Here is a 19,587-nt window from a genome sequence, read left to right on the forward strand (position 1 = left end):
CCCCAGCACATCATTTGAATATTATCATCATCTAAGTATGAAATAACATGAACAGTGTTTGAAATCAGTAATAACTCCTTCCAACGCAGATGCCCCAAAACGCTTAAGTGTGTGAAACAGATAAGAGATGGAATTTTGAGTATCACAGAATGATGAGATTTCAGGGTTGGTAGTGAGTCCTCTTGCCATCCATACCCAAGATCTCCTGCCCTGAGCTCTACAATTTTCAGATGAAAGACTAACGTTGGAAAAAGGGAAGTGAGCAAAAGCTTGAAGCCTCAAAGCCCCAATAAACAGATGGCACCATTCTGTCCTGGCCATGGGCTTCTCTTCCCTGAGTGCATGTCATACTGGGCCAGCGTCAGGAAGACCCCTGATGAGCTAGCTCTCTGTCCCTAAGACTCGTGGACAAACAAAGCCAGGGGAGGCCGCTGTGCCTAAGAGAGATCACGGGGGACTTCATGGAGGAATGGGCCATGAGCTCCAAATGGTGAGTAGGAGGAATGTGGATGGGCAGAAAGCAGGACAAGCCTATTCTCATGAGGACGTGGTTACTTACTCTCTATCTTTTCTGCCTTAAAGGTGCAAATGAGACCATTAGTGCATTTACAGGCCAGATATTGTCTTGTTCCTACCAGCACTTTGAGTGACAAATATTAATTCATGGACAGGTGAAGAAATCTTGCTGGCCTAATAATAATACTGATAATAGTAATAATAATTGCTTATATTAATTGAGCATTTACTATGGTCCAGGATCTGTAATGACTTCACTACCCGCTATATTTCAATCAACCTTCACAGTAAATCAATGAGATGGGGCCCTGATTATGCCCATTTTATAGATGAGGAAACCAAGCCTTCTCAGGATGAAAGTGGTAAAATTGGTGTATGAGAACAGAAGCAAGAGCAAGCATTGGATAAATAGAGGAAAAGGGAATTAGCTAGAGAGAGAAAGGGACCAAGGGCACACAATCCTGAACGCATCTTCTTTCCAGAACCAAGACAGACAAGATGGGGAATCGTGTGTTCCCTCTGCATTAAAAGAAGAGCAGACCCCAGCAGAAAAATTTGGGGTCAGCATTTTATAGGCTCATTGACAGGAGCAAATTTGATAATCACCTGTTATGTTTGTGTCCGCAATAATAATTTCATCCACATAGAACCCACTTGTCTCCTGAGACAGAGGGAAGAGGTCAATCCGATGAACCAGCACAGGGGAGTCTGCCAGAGGTGGCTGGAGATACATGGAGTGGTGCACACAAGTCTCCCAGAGGTCAGTGCAAGTGAATTGCCAGCTGAAAAACAAGCCCAGAGCAGAAATGGACCTCTCTGTGTGCACCTGCAGCCCTTTCCCGAGAAGCCAAGTTCACAAACCTGGGTGCCTGAGGACTAAGCGGTCAGGAGAGACGCCCCAAGGACCCCTGAACCCAAACAGCCCTGTGTGCCACAGGTACAGGCATCATATCCAAGACAGGTTTGGTTCAGCTTGAGGTATCATGCAACTGAGTCACATTTCAAGGCAATTATTTGTTCATGACACCCAATGGCAGTGGCATTTTCAGATTACAACATAACTATGTATCTTAAGCAGGGCATATGTTAGGCTCTAACCACAGAGAAGATGAATACTCCTGGACTCACTCAAGTTTAAAACCACTCACAAACCCATAAGGCATCTGTGGAAAGCCCACAGAACCAAGGGATCAAGAGGCCTGTATTTTATTGCAGAGTCTCTGTTTGCTTGCTATATAAATTATGATAACTCACAAATTCCCCGAGTCCCAATTTTCCTCATCTGTAACGTCAAGGAACAGTCTCTAAAATCTCTTCCAAATAGGATCTTCTATCATTCTCTCCCTGCGAAAAGTGTCAGAGTACTTCTAAGTATTGTATTCCTAACAACGAACTGCTCTTAAATCAAACTTCTTAGTGGAATAAAATGTGTTCAGAATCCCAAGTCAAGGGGCACCTGGGTGACTCAGTCGGTTAAGCAGCCAGCTCTTGATTCAGCTCAGGTCATGAGCTCAGGGTGGTGGGATCAAGCCCCTCCTCAGGCTCCGTGCGCAGCGGTGAGTTGGGGCCTGCTTGAGAATATCCCTCTCCTTCTGTCCCTTCCTGTTTGTGTGTGTGCTTTCTATCTCTAACATAAATCAATAAATCTTTCAAAAAAAAAAAAAAGAAGAAGAAGAAGAACCCCAGGTTAGTATCTGAGGCCCAGAATAAGAGATCATTAAAACCTCATATGGGCCCCAGTCCCCAAGAGAGCTAATCATCCCATTTGGCAGAATCCCCACCACACCTCCCCACAGATTAGCTACCTGTTGGGACGAGTCCCCACAAGATTCCAGTCACAGGTGATGTTCTTCTTAATGAAGTTTTGAAAATCGGTTGTGAAAAACACGGTCACCTTCAGGATGTTTTTCATCCGGCCTTTGTATGCAATGCACAACTATGGGTACCAGATAAGTGCACAAGTTTGATTAGTGCATGAGGCAGTCATTCCAGCGGTCAGGAGAACCCCCCTCTCTATGAGACCGCCTCATGCTGTGAGAGATAGAGTCAGCCCAGTTCCCTTCCTCCTGGAGCTTACTAGTCTCCCGAGAAAGACAAATTGTTATTGACTCCACAGAGAGTCAGTAAATGCCTACCGCTGTGTCTGGCAGTTACGACTTCAGAGTATCTCAAGTAGAAAACCCCTGTTCTGACCCAGTTACCTGTGCAACCTTGAGCAAGTCACTTGACCCCTCTGAGCCTCAGTCCTGAACTCAAACTCCGTGGCATCCTTGGTTTCTGAGTTAAGTAAAATTGTCACGAGAAGACTTTATTTTAGCATTTTTTTCCACTGTTGGCCTTTCAGACTGGATAATTCTTTTCTGTGAGGGGTCTTCCCTGTGCATTGTAGGATGTTTAGCATCATTCCTAGGAAGTATCCACTGGATGCCAGTAGCACTTCCCCCGGTGTGACAACCAAGTGTCTCCACAATTGCCAACCTTTCCCAAGTGGGCAAAATTGCCCCTATTGGGGGCCTGTACTGCCTAAGACAGGCAGGAAGATGGGTGGTGCCCAAGCTGACCCATCTAATCCCAGGTCCCACTGCAGTCCCACAAAGAATCGACTGAACACTGAAACACATAGGAGACGGAATTTTGAGGGGTATCAAAGAATGACATGATCTCAGAGCTGAAAGAGACTCCTCTTGCCACCACCCCTAAGCACTGCCATGAATTTAGCCAAACTTTTAGGCTCCATCTGGCTGCCAAAGAGCAAACAGACTGCACTCTTTTTTTGAAAGTTGGTAGAACTTGACACTAAGGATATAAGTTATTCAAGAAATGTGCCAGTCAATCCATCAACAAAAAAAAAACTATAATAAATAACAGCAACTAGCATTAAACAGAATCCTAACCAGTGCAAGTCAGTGGATTATCTCATTTAATATCCACCATAATTCTAGACCAGATGACTATCCATTTCACAGAAGAGTAAACTAAAGTGAAACCCTGAGAAGATGTAAGGGTAGAGTCAAAATTCAAAGCCAGATAGTCTGACTGTAGAGTCCACACTCTTACGTAGCGAGCAAAGATACTGGCGGACATAAGAACATCCATAGGTCTCACAGCTAAGACAAAAGCATTTCCATGTAATAACTAATGAAGGATCAGAGGTGTCTGTTCACTATTTGAAACAGCAGTTAAGAAACCTGGAACCTCAGCTCAAAATGCATTGGCAAATCACAGCTCAGTCTAACCCCAGAGAATAATGCCAACCCCTCCTTACCCACCTCACTGGGAGCGTGAGCACTGCTACTTACATGTGTGTACCGATCTAGCCAGTAGTCTTTCTGGGCAGCTGGGGGTGTTAGGACAAGTCGTCGAGGCTGATGGAGGCTGAACCTCCCACAGAAGGGCTCTGTCCCACTGGTGAGGTCCCCCTCAAAGCTGGATCCTTCTGGGCCTGGATGCACATAAAACAGGAAGACTGGCATAGAGATCAATAAGACAGAGCTTACTAACATGTTGAGTTATGAGTTCACCATGGCAGCAGCCCTTGAGCCCTTGGGTGAGCCGGGTGAGGCTTGTGCTTGAAGACATGAAGATGTGAGAACCCCATTCTGTCTGCCATGGAGCATCGAAAATCTATTACCATTTTTTCTGTGTCCTATGGCATGAAAAACTGCTGAGAAGCAAAGATACAAGGAGTGCTGACTGTAATTTAGTTCACTGTAATATTTTACATTGAACATGCCCTCACATTTTTAGAATTTGGTGAAACAACTGTTCCATGTAACAATTCCTTTATTCGGATACAATTTGAATTAAATAAAGTATGCTGTTTTGCTGTTTTTGTTCCGCCTGTGTGGTTTGCCCCTTCCCCACTGTGCAGAATGGTAGCACTTGGCTTCATCCCACAGCTCAGGGAGGATGCCTTTTCTTTCTCTGACCCCCACACCAAGTGGCTTCCTCCCACGCGTGTAGTCACTCTCTTAACCACTAGGTGTCTAAATCCACTTTCCATATCTTTGCTTGACTCTGGTAGTAGGAAATGAATATTGCTCCCATTTTACAGAAAAAAAGAAAGAGAAGACAATGGTGGAGAAGAGGATCAGCATTTGTCAAACCAAGGAAAGCACACCTTGCTCAAACCCAAGCCAGAGTAGGATGTTAGCCGAAAGCGGTTCCAGTTTGCATTTGACAGCAAGTAACTCCTCAATGGCTGTTTGAATCTGTTTTAAAAACAAACAAACAAACAAACCAAAAAACCCCTCAAGAGTTTATACCATAGGCATAAAGACCTCCCAGCTCCCCTACTTGTCATTATTTGAAGAAGGTTCCTACCTGATGGGCTGTGGCATTTTCAGGGATTGGCTGGCTAGTGACATTGTCCCAAGTAAGGAAGAAGCTCCCTCTACCAGACACAGTCAGCATCTGAGATGTCAAGAGTGACAGGAATAAATGATGTGTACCAATTAAGCTGGAGAAACTCGGGCCCTATCTCCTCCACTGGCTATTTCCTTTTATTTATAATTTCAGTTTTGTCTACACTCACTATCATCTACAAATATCTGGAAACCCAAGGGTCAACACCAAATGAAAACATATAAATCTATCTCTGTATTCATCTGTGTCTTCTGTTTCCTTTAGGGTGTGAGAACCAATGTTGCCACTGAATGGCCCCGGTTCAGCCCTTATCACCAAGTGCTCTCTCCCAGGGTGGGTGGCCTGGTGGGCAGGAGCAGCCACGCAGCATGCCACACTCTCTCAGAGCTTATTCAGTCTCTGCTTTGCTCCTAGCACATTCCCCGACAGGCACACTGTACTTCAGTTATGAAATAAGATTGGTCATCTTATATCACTCGCTCCTTTCTACTTTGTTCTATGGTTCTTTGTGTACATATTTTACTATTAGACTGTAAGCTTTAATAGCGGAGTCCATGGGAGGCCTGGGTGGCTCAGTGGTTGGGTATTTGCCTTCAGCTCAGGGCGTGATCCTGGGGTCCCAGGATTGAGTCCCTCATCGGGTTCCCTGTGGGGAGCCTGCTTCTCCCTCTGCCTATCTCTCTGCCTCTCTCTGTGTGTCTCTCATGAATAAATAAATAAATAAATAAATAAACAAACAAATAATTTGATTTTTTTAAAAGAAAGCAGAGTCCATATCAACTCATCTTTGTATACCAAGAAGTGAAGAACTGAAAGTACACTGATATAGTTCAATGAAAATATGGGGCACAGCGGAGAGACCTAAAGGCCTTGACCTTTAAAAAGTAGATGTAGAAAATGCCATGTACAGGGAGATAGGACCTGAATCAGTAAAAGCAATGCAATCACTTGTGTGTACACTAATGTGCATGCATACATGGGTGTGTTAGTTTAGAGGACTTTATCTCTACTCTGGGGAATAAGTTTCCAGAAGAAGATTTACCTGGAACTTAAATTCCTAAAACTAAGACCATGATTAAAATTATCTTAATAAGACACTGTGTTTTTTTTTTTTTTTGAGACATCCTCACAACCCTTTTGGATAGATATCCTATCTCTTTAGCTGCAGAATTATCATTATGACTCAAATCTCCTGGCTCCTGGCTAGTGATCCTTCCACTAGGCAAGACTATGTTCCTTCCAGAGTTGAGCCTCTGAATCTAACCCCACAGAGAAGAGACACAAACCTGGATTTCCGGAAGTCTCTGGGCACGGACTCGGATTTGATGCTTCTCCCGGAGGTAAGTGCTGACCACATCAGGATTCAGCCAGGTGTTGTGGATCTGGACACCAATTCTCATCCCCCTGCTGGGGGTTCTCCCATAATGCTCTGCTTCCAGGTAGTACCTGGTACCACCAACCAGCTCCAACTTGGGAGTCTTCCGTTGCCAGACCCCCTCATTCCTGTCCTGCTCCCAGGCGTCAAACCAGTCAGCAGTACCCACCCTGATGGAAGCCACTTTCACCTGTGGCCCAAGAAGCATATCATAATCAACGTTGTGAAGCTTATGGGCATTTCTTTCTCAAACAGCAAGTGTCTGGACAGCTACTAACAGGGTCTTTGGACTGGTCTGCTTTTCCAACAGTTAGCTTGTGATTTTGTATGCTTTTCCCTCCTCACTCTATCTCAGTGTATTAAATTGTATTCAGGGCAGCCCAGGTGGCTCAGCGGTTTAGCGCTGCCTTTGGCCTGGGGTGTGATCCTGGAGACCCAGGATCAAGTCCCACATTGGGCTCACTGCATGGAGCCTGCTTCTCCCTCTGCCTGTATCTCTGCGTCTCTCTCTCTCTCTCTCTCACGAATAAATAAATAATATCTTTAAAAAATAAAAATAAATTGTATTCAGATGAGGCCGGATGGATCATGTTTAGAGCAGAAACAGCCAACCTAAAAGCCTGGCTTTACATGATACTATGGATAAAATAGTACTAAGCCAGTCCAAAGACATTTTAGAGAAATCTAAAATGACTCAACCACATCAAAATCTATGATGTTCCTCTAGCCAACTTGCAAAGCAATTTCATAGAAGCATGTTAATAATTTGAGGGAGGAAATGTGGTTCTCTGTCGATGGCGCTAGTGAATTTTGGCTTTTTGTTAAAAGCACCTTTTCTTATCCTTCAAAGCTGACTTGGAAATTCCTAACTAAGACTGGTTACATCTCTACCCAAAAATCAGTGGAAAACACACAAGTTTTAGAGGCAGACAGATAGGAATTAGAACATGGCTCTGGATTGGCCTAAGTGGCCCTGGATTGGCCATACAATCTTTCTCGGTCTCAATTTGCTTATCTGGAAAATGAAGATAAATATACTTAGCTGACAGAGATGCTGTGAAGATGAGACACAAAGTACATAAAAGAGGTAGCTTAATGCCCGGCTTATAGTAAGTGCTCAAAAACATGCCAACACATTCAACCAAATTCTTTTTCAACAATTAAAATCATGTCGATTAGATCTCAATTTTCAAAACAAATTAATAATAAAAAAAATACCCCACACACATACACACACAAAAAATGAAATGTTAAAACCCCTGGTTGCTTAGTGGCATGTTACAACTATTAGTAGAATATGAGAGCTTTAGAGTTTATTCCCTTTTTTTTTTCTTTTCAGGGAAGAAGAAAAAAAAAACATAAGAAGGAGGTGAATACCTTCATCCTTGGGTCCTCTGACTGGCTGAAGTATAGAGAAGCTTGGTTGTCAGCCTGGATCCAGAAAGTGTAATTATTTGTCTCTGGGGCCACAAAGAACCCACTGAGCCGTGCTCTGGAAAGCACAGAAACAGAGAGAAGTGAGAGAAACCCACGCCCGAAACACTGACCCAACAAATGGACTCCCTCATACTTTGTTTTTCTTTATGGCAAAATAAGGAAGAAACGCTTAACTCTTGTGCCACCTGAGCAGTCAGGGTACTCTGTAAACAGCTCTTCCTGTGGCACTTGCAGTCAATATCTCAACCCAACCCTTCACAATGGCCAGGACTCCCTTTGCAGTCATGTGTCTTTGGGAAAGTTGTAGCCACAGCACTGGGCTGCCTGGAGGCTTAGCTGAGAACATTTACTAACAGTGCAGGGCCTGGCCCATGATAGGCACTCAATTAATAATAAATATTATTCTGATTATTAGAAATAAAGAGAGATCACCAATCAGAATTTGCTCTGACTTCTAGAAACCTTGTTCTTTGTCTCCCTCTCCAATGCATTATACTTCATGATGTGTGTTAGATAATCTCTCTGGCAAAAGCCAGTGATTAGCCACATTACAAGTGTGTGTGTGCACAGCTCTAAGTATACATGGATAATCATAAATCAACAAGAGTGTTTCCCGCCAAATAATCTTACTCGATGGGTAGACAACACTTTGAAGTTCTTTTTGAAGGGAGTAATAGACTTGACATGGCCCCAAGTGATATTAAGAGAGGCTTTTATTTTGTCTTCCTCATATTAGCCATTAATTTCACAGAAGCAGGTGTTCATGTGAGGTTTCAGACTCGTGTGTCTCTTTAAAGTATCGTATTCCTATGGGTGAAGAAGGATGCGTGCCATAATGGGGTGTAGGTGGATTTACAGAGAAATCATGAGACTTGAAATCCCAAAAATTCAGAGATTAGTCCTGCTGTTTGACAATTGCATAATATTAGAAAGACACTTTACCTTTTGGGGACTATGATTCCTCATCTGCAAACTAAACCTATAAATACTTCCTCAGTTTTGCTCCTCATGAACTAACTTGTCTTCGAAGGCCTGGAGCATGGAAATAAGTCAATGAGCATCAGTGGAACTGAATCAGAAGACGAGCAGACACACTGGATATGCTGAGGAATGTTAGTACATGCTGCCTGACCTTGCTCTGTGGCTGTACATGAACATGACAAGGCTGGTCATTCTTCAAGATCATGACCTTGCTCTCTACCTTCTAAACCTCTCAATACCGAACACAATGTTGTATGTAATGTAAGCAGTTTTTCATTAACTGAAGGTTTATCCATTAAACATTATCTCAACAAACGAGGGGGGTGATTTGCTGTTAGCTTACCAGATACCTCACTACCTACAGAGACTATTTTTCCAATTAAAATATTATGGCCCACAGAGAAAAATCAGCCAAATGAGTCAATGATTTTGAATTAAAAGACATCGTACAACTTCAAAGAAGATTGCAGGTAATTTTATGAAACATTTTAAAAACATGACCATATTTTTTTAATGTTTAAGATAAATTGTAGAGACCTTAGTATTAGAGATATGGTTAAGAAAATTACTAAACTATCTCAATAAATACCAAGAATATGTTCTGAAAATCATTTTGAAAATAACTATTTTAAGGGTTCATCAATATAATAATTTATCAATTAATTGATAAATAGTTCAATGCTTTAACAATTTTAAAGAAATGAAGGACAGAGAGAATGGGAAGAGTTACTCTGGCTTGTGGCACTCCCAAATGGCAGTTAAAATTCCCTGCAGGTGATACCATACAGTCAAAATGCCCTTTTGTATTTTGAAGTGATCTGACTCTTTTCTTAACATTCCCCCACATACTGAATATAGCTGAAAGGTTTTCCTTTGAACCATTATTGTTAGTTCTCAAAAACTATGATAAAGATGTATCATTAGGTGTCACAAGGGACCACACAATTGCCACTTTAAAACTATACATTGGTGGTTAAATACCTAGTTAGTTAGGCTTCTGGGACAATAGAAACTACTCTTTTCTGTTCAAAGATTTTCTTCCCTACTTGGCTTCTTTGATGTCTGTAATACCCTGAATAAGGAACAAAGTCTTTCATTCCACAATTGAGTTGAAATTTAAACGGCCAAAGCCTTGGAGGAAGTCCCAGAATGGCTGGAATTCACATTCAGGGGTCATGACCAATCTCTTTGAGAAGTGATTTGAAAGAAGAAGAGATTCATCACACAGTAAAGAATCCATCCCTCTGTATATACATTGAGGGCACACTATGGAAACAGTGTGTCTAAGCAATTCTCAACTTTTTATATTTTTGTGACCACTTTAAAAAGCTAGACATTTTGACCATGTCCTTGAAGGGATTAAAAATACTCAGAACAACACTAATAGGAAAACCATATTCACATTTGCCGTCACTGCTTTAGAAAACAATGTCTCTTAGGGCCCATAATAGGTTCCTCTGCTATGCACCAGCCATTTGGTTGACCTTCAGCACCGGTGGTTGTTCCAAATGACCAAAGAGCACATTCTTGCTTTTTTCTTTGGCATCAACAACATGTTGATTTCATGTCTTAGCCACGTACCGACATCAAGTTTTACCCTGCTCTCTACCAAGTTTCTGGGCTTATCCAGCTTAATGTTCCAATTAATAGTCATCTCCCAAAGCAGACTGTAAGCAGACTTGTAGAAAATATCAATTATATCTATTGATCAAAATTTCGTGTGCACTATAAAAGGCTTGTGTTACACTATCATGAGCTGTGGTTGAATTGGTGGCTGTTAGAATTCTTCCCCTGGAAATTTCATTGCTTATTTTCTCCTAGTCTCATGTAGGCTAGTAAAGACACTTTTAATATGAACTCCCACTTTTCCTACAACATACCTGAAGGGTTGCCCTTCTTTGAACCAAAATCCAAATGGTGAACTGGCATTAGGGACAATCTGCCACCGGTACCCAGGGGTGGCTACAGTGAGATCCAAGCCCTCGACAGCTTCTCCAACTTCAAAAAGAAGCCCTCGATTGCCTGTAAGACATGAATGCCTCATAAGCATCAGAAGACTTCCATCCCCAAATTGGGGAACTACTTTACCTTGGACAACAAACAGAGTGAAGGTGATCCAGATACTATCTACAAAGGTGAGTCAGCTGAGACCTAGAGGGAGTAGTCCCGTGAGAAATTCTACAGATAACACAAATGTTCTGGAAAGCAGTAAATATTGTGTATTGTAGGACGGAGTCTCTTGGAAAAAAAGGTGCTTGATAAGGAGCAATAAGGGGAAATATTTTCAGAGGACTACAGAAGGGTAGGGAGCCCTTCTTAATGAGAGTGTCAAGGAAAGAGAAACCAATCATGGGGAGAACTGACAGAGCAAGCAAATGCTATGACTGTGTAAAGGAGGACAACGTCATCATGGGCTCTGACATATGTTCAAGAATGAACTTAAGTATTTTAAGATTTTATTTATTTATTTGAGAGAGAGAAAGAGCGTACACACAAGCACAGGGTTGGGGGGTCAGGGAGAGGGAGAAGCAGACTCCCTACTGAGCAGGAAGCCTGATGCTAGATCCCAGGACCCTGAGACCATGACCTGAGCCGAAGGCAGAAGCTTAACCCACTGAGCCACCCAAGTGCCCCCTCAGTATCTTTTAAGGTCTAGTTCAGCCTGGGAATCCTATTCACTACAACACTTTTTCCCCCAGAATATTGGCAATCTTTAAATTTTTTCACATGTCATGGCCCCTATTTGTGGGACAAATTATGTAGCATGCTACCATTACATGATATGTTCAAGGATATTGTACTTATTATTGTTTTATATTAAGCAAACCCTGACACCAAAGGTACAAATATAATCAATATTGCATGCTAACTCGGAATGAAAGTCAAGCAGTGGAGTCATCTGTTTGTGGACTCAGATTCTAGCTCTGCCACTTACTAGATGTGCAGCTTTGAGCAAACTTCTTAATGCCTTCATTTTCTTGTGCATCAAAATGGGGTCAACAATATCAAGATCATTCACTAAAGACTAAGGTAGATGGAGTTATAAGTCAATCGTATCTCAATAAGGCTGGGGGAAGAAATGAGTCAATTTGACAATTTCAGAAAAAAAAAGACTAAGGGAGCTTAAAATATATACACAAAGAGCCTGAAATATAGTAAGTACTCAATAAAGGAGAGCTGGGGTAACTATTATTTTAAACTCCTACTGTTTTTCCTTGTTAAATCCAAAAAAAAAAAAGAAAAGAAAAGAAATAGATACGGAACAAGCAGAAAAATAAGAGCATATTTTTCCCTTTTTAATTTTTTTATTGGAGTTCAATTTGCCAACACATAGCATATCACTCAGTGCTCACCCCTTCAAGTGCCCCCCTCAGTGACTGTCACCCAGTTACCCCAAGCCCCCACTCACCTCCCCTTCCTCTACCCCTTGTTCGTTTCCCAGAGTTAGGTGTCTCTCATGCTCTGTCTCCTTCTCTGATATTTCCCACTCATTTTCTCTCCTTTCCCCTTTATTCCCTTTCACTAATTTTTATATCCCCCAAATGAGTAAGACCATATAATGTTTGTCCTTCTCCGATTGACTTATTTCGCTCAGCATAATACTCTCCAGTTCCATCCACATTGAAGCAAATGTGGGTATTTGTCATTTCTAATGGCTGAGTAATATTCCATTGTATACATAAACCACATCTTCTTTATCCATTCATCTTTCGATGGACACCGAGGCTCCTTCCACAGTTTGGCTATTGTGGGCATCTCTGCTATAAACATTGGGGTGCAGGTGTCCTGCCGTTTCACTGCATATATATATTTGGGGTAAATCCCCAGCAATGCAACTGCTGGGTCGTAGGGCAGTTCTATTTTTAACTCTTGGAGGAATCTCCACACAGTTTTCCAGAGTGGCTGTACCAGTTCACATTCCCACCAACAGTACAAGAGGGCTCCCCTTTCAATAAGAGAATATTTTAATGTAGAACTTAGATTAATGGAGAGCTGCCTTCATGCCTGTGCTGTGCAAGGAAAGATGTTTTGGGCACCTCAAGCCTCCACTCAAGAGAGGCCAGCTGTGCCAACACCGCCACCATCACCCCAGCTGTAACAACCAGTTGCTGCCAAACATCCCCTGTGGGCCACAAAGCACTCCTGCTTTACATAATAATTTGCCCTAGTTTCACAGAAGAAACTTCAAGAGGTCTTCATAAAGGACTTTAACTCCCAAGAACAGCTGCATTCAGGAAATTATCCTACCATTACCCAAGTAGCTGAAGCAGGAACCACTCAAATAGGGGATAGCTCTCTATTTCCTGACAGGAAACACACATTCTCCCTATCATTTGCTTCAGGAGTTTCCTTTTCTTGGATGGGAGCTTTCCCTGAGCAAAAATTGCAGATCTGGGACCTGGGGAATGCTCAAACCAAAGCTTTACATGCATTTTCACACCTGAATGGCCTTTCTTTAGAAAGGCTTCTTCTGCCCCACGCTGGGTTACTTTCCCTGTAAGTGCTGAGCTCCTGGAGTTGAGCTCCCTGTCTATAGTTTAACTGTGAAGTCAGCCCCTCATGGGGCAGGTGAGGAACACAAGATGTGCAGCCTGTGGTTCCAGGCTACGTGACATGCCAACCGCCTTTAGTCCCTAACTATGCTTGAGCTTCCAATTCTAACACTTACCAGAAAGGTGCGTTGGTGGTGTACTTTTGATCTGCAGCCATGATGTGCAAGCTTTAAACAGAAAAGAACAAGCAGAACCTGCCACCTTGCCTCCTCTATTTCTGCCCACACCAGGCATAAACTTGAGTCAATGGTGCAACACAGCCCTACTTTTCAAAAAAACAGACAGCTGCCCCCGGGGAAGGAGAAAAAGCGTTTAAATGCATTCCACTGTGCCCTGCTCCCTAGCCTTGCCTACTGCTGTCATGATGAGCACAGGAAGGCACTCTAACACCCCGACTTCTTAGACAAAGGGCTCACAACTGACCCATGGCATGAAGGGAGGCAAGTTAGGGTTTTCCCACCAGTAGCTACCACAACGTCTTGACTGCCATTCTGCTTTCTAGATCGGGTCTCCCCTGGCCATTCATCTGGTTGGGGCTGTAAGTACAGTGTCACTCAATATTGGAACAAAGTTCAGAGCCTCTCTGAAAGGAAAGCCCTGACAGTGGTATCACGGGCCCAGGGCTCACCAAGCTAACCATTCAAACAGCTGAGACGGCAAACACTCATTTCTATTTCCCAGTCTCTCATGGTCATGACTGGAGGTCACTGAACAGCTATGGTGGCTTCCTTACCTGCCTGAGGAGCAGTGAGTCTTGCCCGTTTTCCTGGAGCCCTAGTGGTACACTCAATCTTCCTGGGAGACATGTGTCTGATATCACATGGAACACCTAAGGAGAATTTTTGAAATTAGAGAAATGGATAAAAAGAGAAAGAGAGAGGTATATAGATGAATATAGAGGTATATAGAGGTATATAGATGGCAGGACAACATGACCACATTGAAGTGGACAGCTCCTATTATCAGGCAATGAACTGGATGTTGTCCTCCCAAATGAAGGGGGCCAGGAAAGGGAGAGTTCAGGGTAACTAGTCACAGGGCAGCTTACAATAATCAGAAAGAAAATAGGCTAAGAGTGCCATTCACTGAGAATGCACCAAACCACTCAGCTGAGTGTAGGAGGTTAAGCGTGACATGAGATGGTGAGGATATTTTCCTGCACCTTTGGTGTTGCCAACTGAAGGAAACTCCCTCCAGGCAGAATTGAAGGTTCTAGAAGAATCCCACAAAAGGATTAGCCAAGTAGGCATTCCAGAAGACTTTGCCTAGCAGACGCCTGCCCACTTCAATTTATAGAGAGAGCTAAGCAAGGAGAGTGGGGAGAGAGGTTGCCTTGCAGCAGGAGTAGACGTTTGTGAAGATGCAGCTATACTATTCCCTTCTCTTCATTCCCAGAATGAGGACACCTGAGGGAATTGCCCATGAATTATGAGTGTGTCCACAGAATACTCCGTTCCTGCAGGACTGCAATCCCACCTAGTCTCAACCAAACAGGTAAAATACCATAGAACAGGGTGGCATGATGAGTCCGAAGAGGCAAAAATTGCTTCCCCCACTCTCTCCATATCATTAGAAATACATAATCTCCTACAGCAGTTAAAACTATGAACTATTTTCAGCCATTTCAATTTAGTTACCTGCTATGGTAACCAGGGCAGGATTGTCGAAGAAGTCTCCTGTAATTATGATATCTGTTTTTCCCCCAAGGCTTCCAGTTTCTGGAAACACTGATAGTATTTCTGCAAAAGAAAAAAAAGAGTAAGCTTCTGAATATAGGCCAGAATGTGACACAGAGAATAGTATAATAATAGAAAGCTATCAATAATGTATTCCTTACTTGAACTTTCTAAGACAAGCAATGGTTAGAATTTTTTCTAGTAGTTATTTAAAACGCATAATATAAAGTCTCATCTATAACAATATGCACTAATACACATAATACAGGATCAATATTTCAAAGTGACTGAATCACTCATGCTATCAGCAGAAATCCCTACATACCAGGATGCTTTCTTAGGAAATCTGTCACCAGATCTCAAGTACTCAATTTATAAGTCACAGAATAGTAGGTTATATGTTATGGAGGAATCAACTTTGGATGTACCAGGCAAGACCTCCGTTCACCCATGAGTCTGCAGTTTGCACTAAGCAAAAGAATGAATTCCACCACTGTCTTCGGGAAACTTGCCTCCTCCCCAACCCACATGCTCCTCCCCCATGGGCACTCACCACCTCAAACCTGTTCTTCCATGCTGCCTCCTGGTTGCTTTCAAAACCTCACTGTCATATGCCATCTATCTACCAGAATGTAAGATTTTCTAATCTTTTCCTCTCCTATGATCCAACTTTGACCATTCTGAGTTCCATTCCCTCAAGAGGAAAGAGGAGTTGTGTTCTCCAATAAACTAAAGACACAAAGAAGCTAATCATGAATGGTTATGGATTTTATCAGAACATTTCTTACACAATGCTTTTGCCCATGACACAGTATAATTATCTGGGCATTCTGGAGTAGTGAAATTAGAGAGCACATGAAAGTGCACAGGGGAGGTTTAGGAGTAGAGTGAGGGTCTGGTGGATGAAAGAAAAGTCTAGAAATGACTCCTAAGCTGAATCTTGAAGCATAAATTAGAACTGGCCAAGTGGAGGAAAGAGAAGAAGGGAAAGGGTGTTTAAAGGCAAGCAATAGCCTGAGTATGGAGAGAAGTTGCATTTAAAGTTCATGTCAGTGTTGCTGGAATATAAAAAAGAAAGAAGGAGCAAGAGAAGCAGATGAGGAGGACCCCAGAGTGTGGTATCTGGTACCCTTTCCTATAGAGGGCACCCAGCAAGGGAGAGGCATCAGATGTATGTTTGGTATAGGGCATGGTGGTGGCGATGTAAAGCATGAACCATCAGGGGGCAGATGGTACATCAGGGCCCCTGGGAACCATTGTGGCAGGCCGGGCAAGAGAGGATGGGGTCCTGATTCGAGGCAATGGTTGTAGAGACAGAGTGAATACATCATATTTAAGAAATCCATGGGAGGTCTAATTGCAGTAAATAATATAAAACCATATCAAGAAATGGATATGAGGTAAAGCTGGCAGAAACTGGTAACTATATGGATTAGAAACAGGAGAAGGGAAGAAAACTGTAGATGAATCCCAAGACTCTTGCTCATCTACTTCTTTTGACAGCTTTTGGAGTTAGGACAGACACCATTTTTTCCAGTTCACAGATATTTAATTACAGCTCAGAAAGGCTCAATGACCTAACCAAACTCAAGGTGTAATTGAATGCCAGCCCTTAGAAGCTTGCCCAGAGCACTTTGTCACTGTCCACATCTCCTCTCCTGTAGCTTCCTCTGCTATGAGAAAGTTCTGGTGCAAGAGAGTCCTCACCCGATGATGTTGGTGCCAAAAATAGCTATGTGATTGGAGACACCTGTCAGCCTGTCTGGCATTCAGGGTTCAATAGTGTTAGGCACATTCACCAGGAAGCTTTGGGTGGCCAGGCAAGTGTACTTCCCATTGTATCTTGGTAATGTGCATAAGATTTTGAATTGGATCTGCATTTCTAGTACTAGGAACTTTGGTTTCTTTGCCTCTCTGGGTCTATTTCTGCAGGATCTGTAAAATGAGACTAGTACTATAGCTATCTCATGGTTGAATTAAATAAATATTGAGATTGCATGTAAAACAGTCAGCAAGGGCCAGCCATGCTTCTCGTGGCCCTTGCCATCACCCCCTCAGGTGGCTTCTTCAAAGTCACTCCCAAAGAGACTAGTTTAAAGAAAATAAAGACAATGGTCAAAATTCAGCTTTTTACACAATTAGACTATCTAGAGAGGGAAAGGCATTTGCCCCATGATCTGTGAAACTTCTTGCACTTTTGGCAAAGGCTTGATCCTGCTGTCCCTGGATTTGCACCTTCCTCACAGACTCGTCTTCAATGGCTTTATGATCATCTTCAAGACTCAAATCTAAGCACTCTTCTTGAGTGGTCAACTTTCTACTATTGAATTGGGTTCACAATTTCATGCAAGTTGCCAATTTTCAGCATTCATCTCTTAACACAGAGGTTTGCTCATCAGATAACAACACCATAATTTAGCATCAGTATCAGCCAGTCATAAATTGTTGGGTGATGCTCAGAGGTGGTGTTAAAGTAACTGGAAAGATGCACTTTTGTATTTTTTGGAGCCACTTCTTTTCTGTTATTTCTCAGAACATAGAACAAGGATGACTTCCTTTCTTCCATTCAGTTTATATCCACAAACTTTGTATAGAAGTCTATGATCAAGCAACTAAATATAGATAACATAGCAACTAAAACTGACATTCACAAGACGCCTGGGTGGGTCAATGGTTGATCATTTGCCTTTGGCTCAGGGAGTGATCCCAGAGTCCTGGGATCGAGTTCCACATCAGGCTGCCCCCAGGGTGCCTGCTTCACCCTCTGCCTATGTCTCCGCCTCTCTCTGTGTGTCTCTCGTGAATAAATAAAATCTCCAAAAAATAAAAAATAAATAAAGCTGACATTCACACAAGCAACTTCTCACCCAAAATCCAAGGATCACTCATCATCATGGGACCACCTTCAGGTGTCCAAAGCCAAGAGAAATGGCCAGGAGAAAGGGAAAGAGGATCCAACACTGAGTGAGGCATGAGGGAAGAAGCGAGGAAATCATACCTGAGTATGTCTGGTATAGGAAAAGGTCCAGTTTAGCACTGACCAGCCATGCATTCTTGTGTACCATGGACCTTCCAAGACAAAGTTTTGGTTTAGATGAGAAAAGCATTTGAGATTGCATTTCTTAAACTGGCTACCTAAAATAAAGATTGGGGGCCAATCTCTCCTGATCTTCAGAATAGTTTCTTTACCACTGGTAGAGAACAATACCAATGTGGTGACGTGTTTTGTGACTTAGAAAGTTTTTGTATGGTGATGGTAATACCTACTTCACAGAATCACAAGCATTAGGGAAAGATGAACATAAAGGGGCCTGGGAAGTAGCTGGCTTAGAATAGATCTTTAATAGATAATTAGTGTTATTACTTCCTAAATTTGAGAGAAAGAGAGAACCTCCATACTTGGGGCTGTGAGCTATAGGCAATGTGTCACATTATGTCCCATAATGGGATGAATATCAGCTATAATATAGTACGCTTTTCAGGAAAACCCCTGACAAATTCAACATTAGATAAAGCATGCAGAAATCATTCAGAATCATAATGCATGATGCTATTCTGTTCCTATATGTTTGGAATTTTACATTATAAAAGGTTCAAAAAATAAGCAAGACAAGAAAGAGATCGATAAAAAAAAAGAAAGAGATCGATAATATAAGGTGGCAATAAATGTACTTGCTTCCAGTTACTTACTTTCCTTTGTTAAATACTGAGAAACTAACATTCTGGGAACCTGTAACAAAAATAAACGGACATTAACACCAGAGTCTGCATATATCACCATGTATGAGACATGTCATTGCTATCATAAACCCAAGGTCACCAGGTATCACCAACTGATCACCTAAACGTGGAATTTCTTTAATAGTGCCCAAAAGAAACACTGCCGAGACTTAGCACCATCAGTGCTGACTCACAACAATAAAAGGATAAATGTAGTAGTGCATAGCAGGTAAGAGCCCAGGCTTGCAGCTACACTAAACATCATAGTCTGGCTGCACTGGCCACTAGCCACAATTTTCTCACCTATAAAGTGAAAATAATTCTACCAACCTCACCAATCCACTTATTGTGAGGATTACATTAGTTTCTATTTAAGCTGTTTGTATAGCTTTTTAAGTGGTTCTCAATACGTGGTAGTTACTATTATCATCGTTATGAGAACAAATTCTTAAAATCGTATTTTTCTGTTACAAAAAAAGAAACAGGTAAGACTTTAAATTTGTGTTACTTCTTGAACAGACCTATGTAGTTGCCTTCCACACGGCACTGCAGAGTCCCAAGACCATGGTCTTCCTGAATAGGATAGCTAAAGAAAGAATTAAAACCTGAGGTGAGAATTATCAGACATAACAATGGAATGTTACTCAGCCATTAAAAAAATGAAATCTTGCTATTTACAATAATGTGGATGGAGCTAGAGTGTATTATGCTAAGCAAAATAAACCAGTCAGAAAAAGGCAATTATATGATCTTACTCATATGTGGAATTTAAGAAACATAATAGTTGAATATAGGGGAAAGGGCAAAAAAAGAGAGGCAAGGAAACCATAAAAACTCTTAACTATAGAACAAACTGAGGGTTGATGGAAGGAAAGTGGGGGGATGGGCTAAATGGGTGATAGGGATTAAGGAGAGCAATTGTGGGGCACCTGAGTGGCTCAGTCAGTTAAACGTCTGCCTTTGA

General features: G+C 42.2%; 1 protein-coding gene across 1 annotated transcript in view; it reads right to left on the reverse strand.

Moving 5' to 3' along the window:
* Window positions 1–19,587, reverse strand: part of PKHD1 (PKHD1 ciliary IPT domain containing fibrocystin/polyductin) — a 459,739-nt gene that overhangs the window by 425,039 nt on the left and 15,113 nt on the right. Inside the window, 13 exon segments of the mRNA XM_055330173.1 lie at window positions 1,123–1,298; window positions 2,322–2,452; window positions 3,816–3,958; window positions 4,637–4,727; window positions 4,840–4,929; window positions 6,168–6,446; window positions 7,634–7,748; window positions 10,555–10,696; window positions 13,961–14,056; window positions 14,865–14,966; window positions 17,902–17,972; window positions 18,594–18,633; window positions 19,145–19,209. Of these exon segments, the coding sequence (XP_055186148.1) occupies window positions 1,123–1,298; window positions 2,322–2,452; window positions 3,816–3,958; window positions 4,637–4,727; window positions 4,840–4,929; window positions 6,168–6,446; window positions 7,634–7,748; window positions 10,555–10,696; window positions 13,961–14,056; window positions 14,865–14,966; window positions 17,902–17,972; window positions 18,594–18,633; window positions 19,145–19,209 (1,541 nt within the window).

This window comes from Nyctereutes procyonoides, unplaced genomic scaffold (assembly GCF_905146905.1).
Source record: "Nyctereutes procyonoides isolate TBG_1078 unplaced genomic scaffold, NYPRO_anot_genome, whole genome shotgun sequence".
NCBI lineage: Eukaryota > Metazoa > Chordata > Mammalia > Carnivora > Canidae > Nyctereutes > Nyctereutes procyonoides.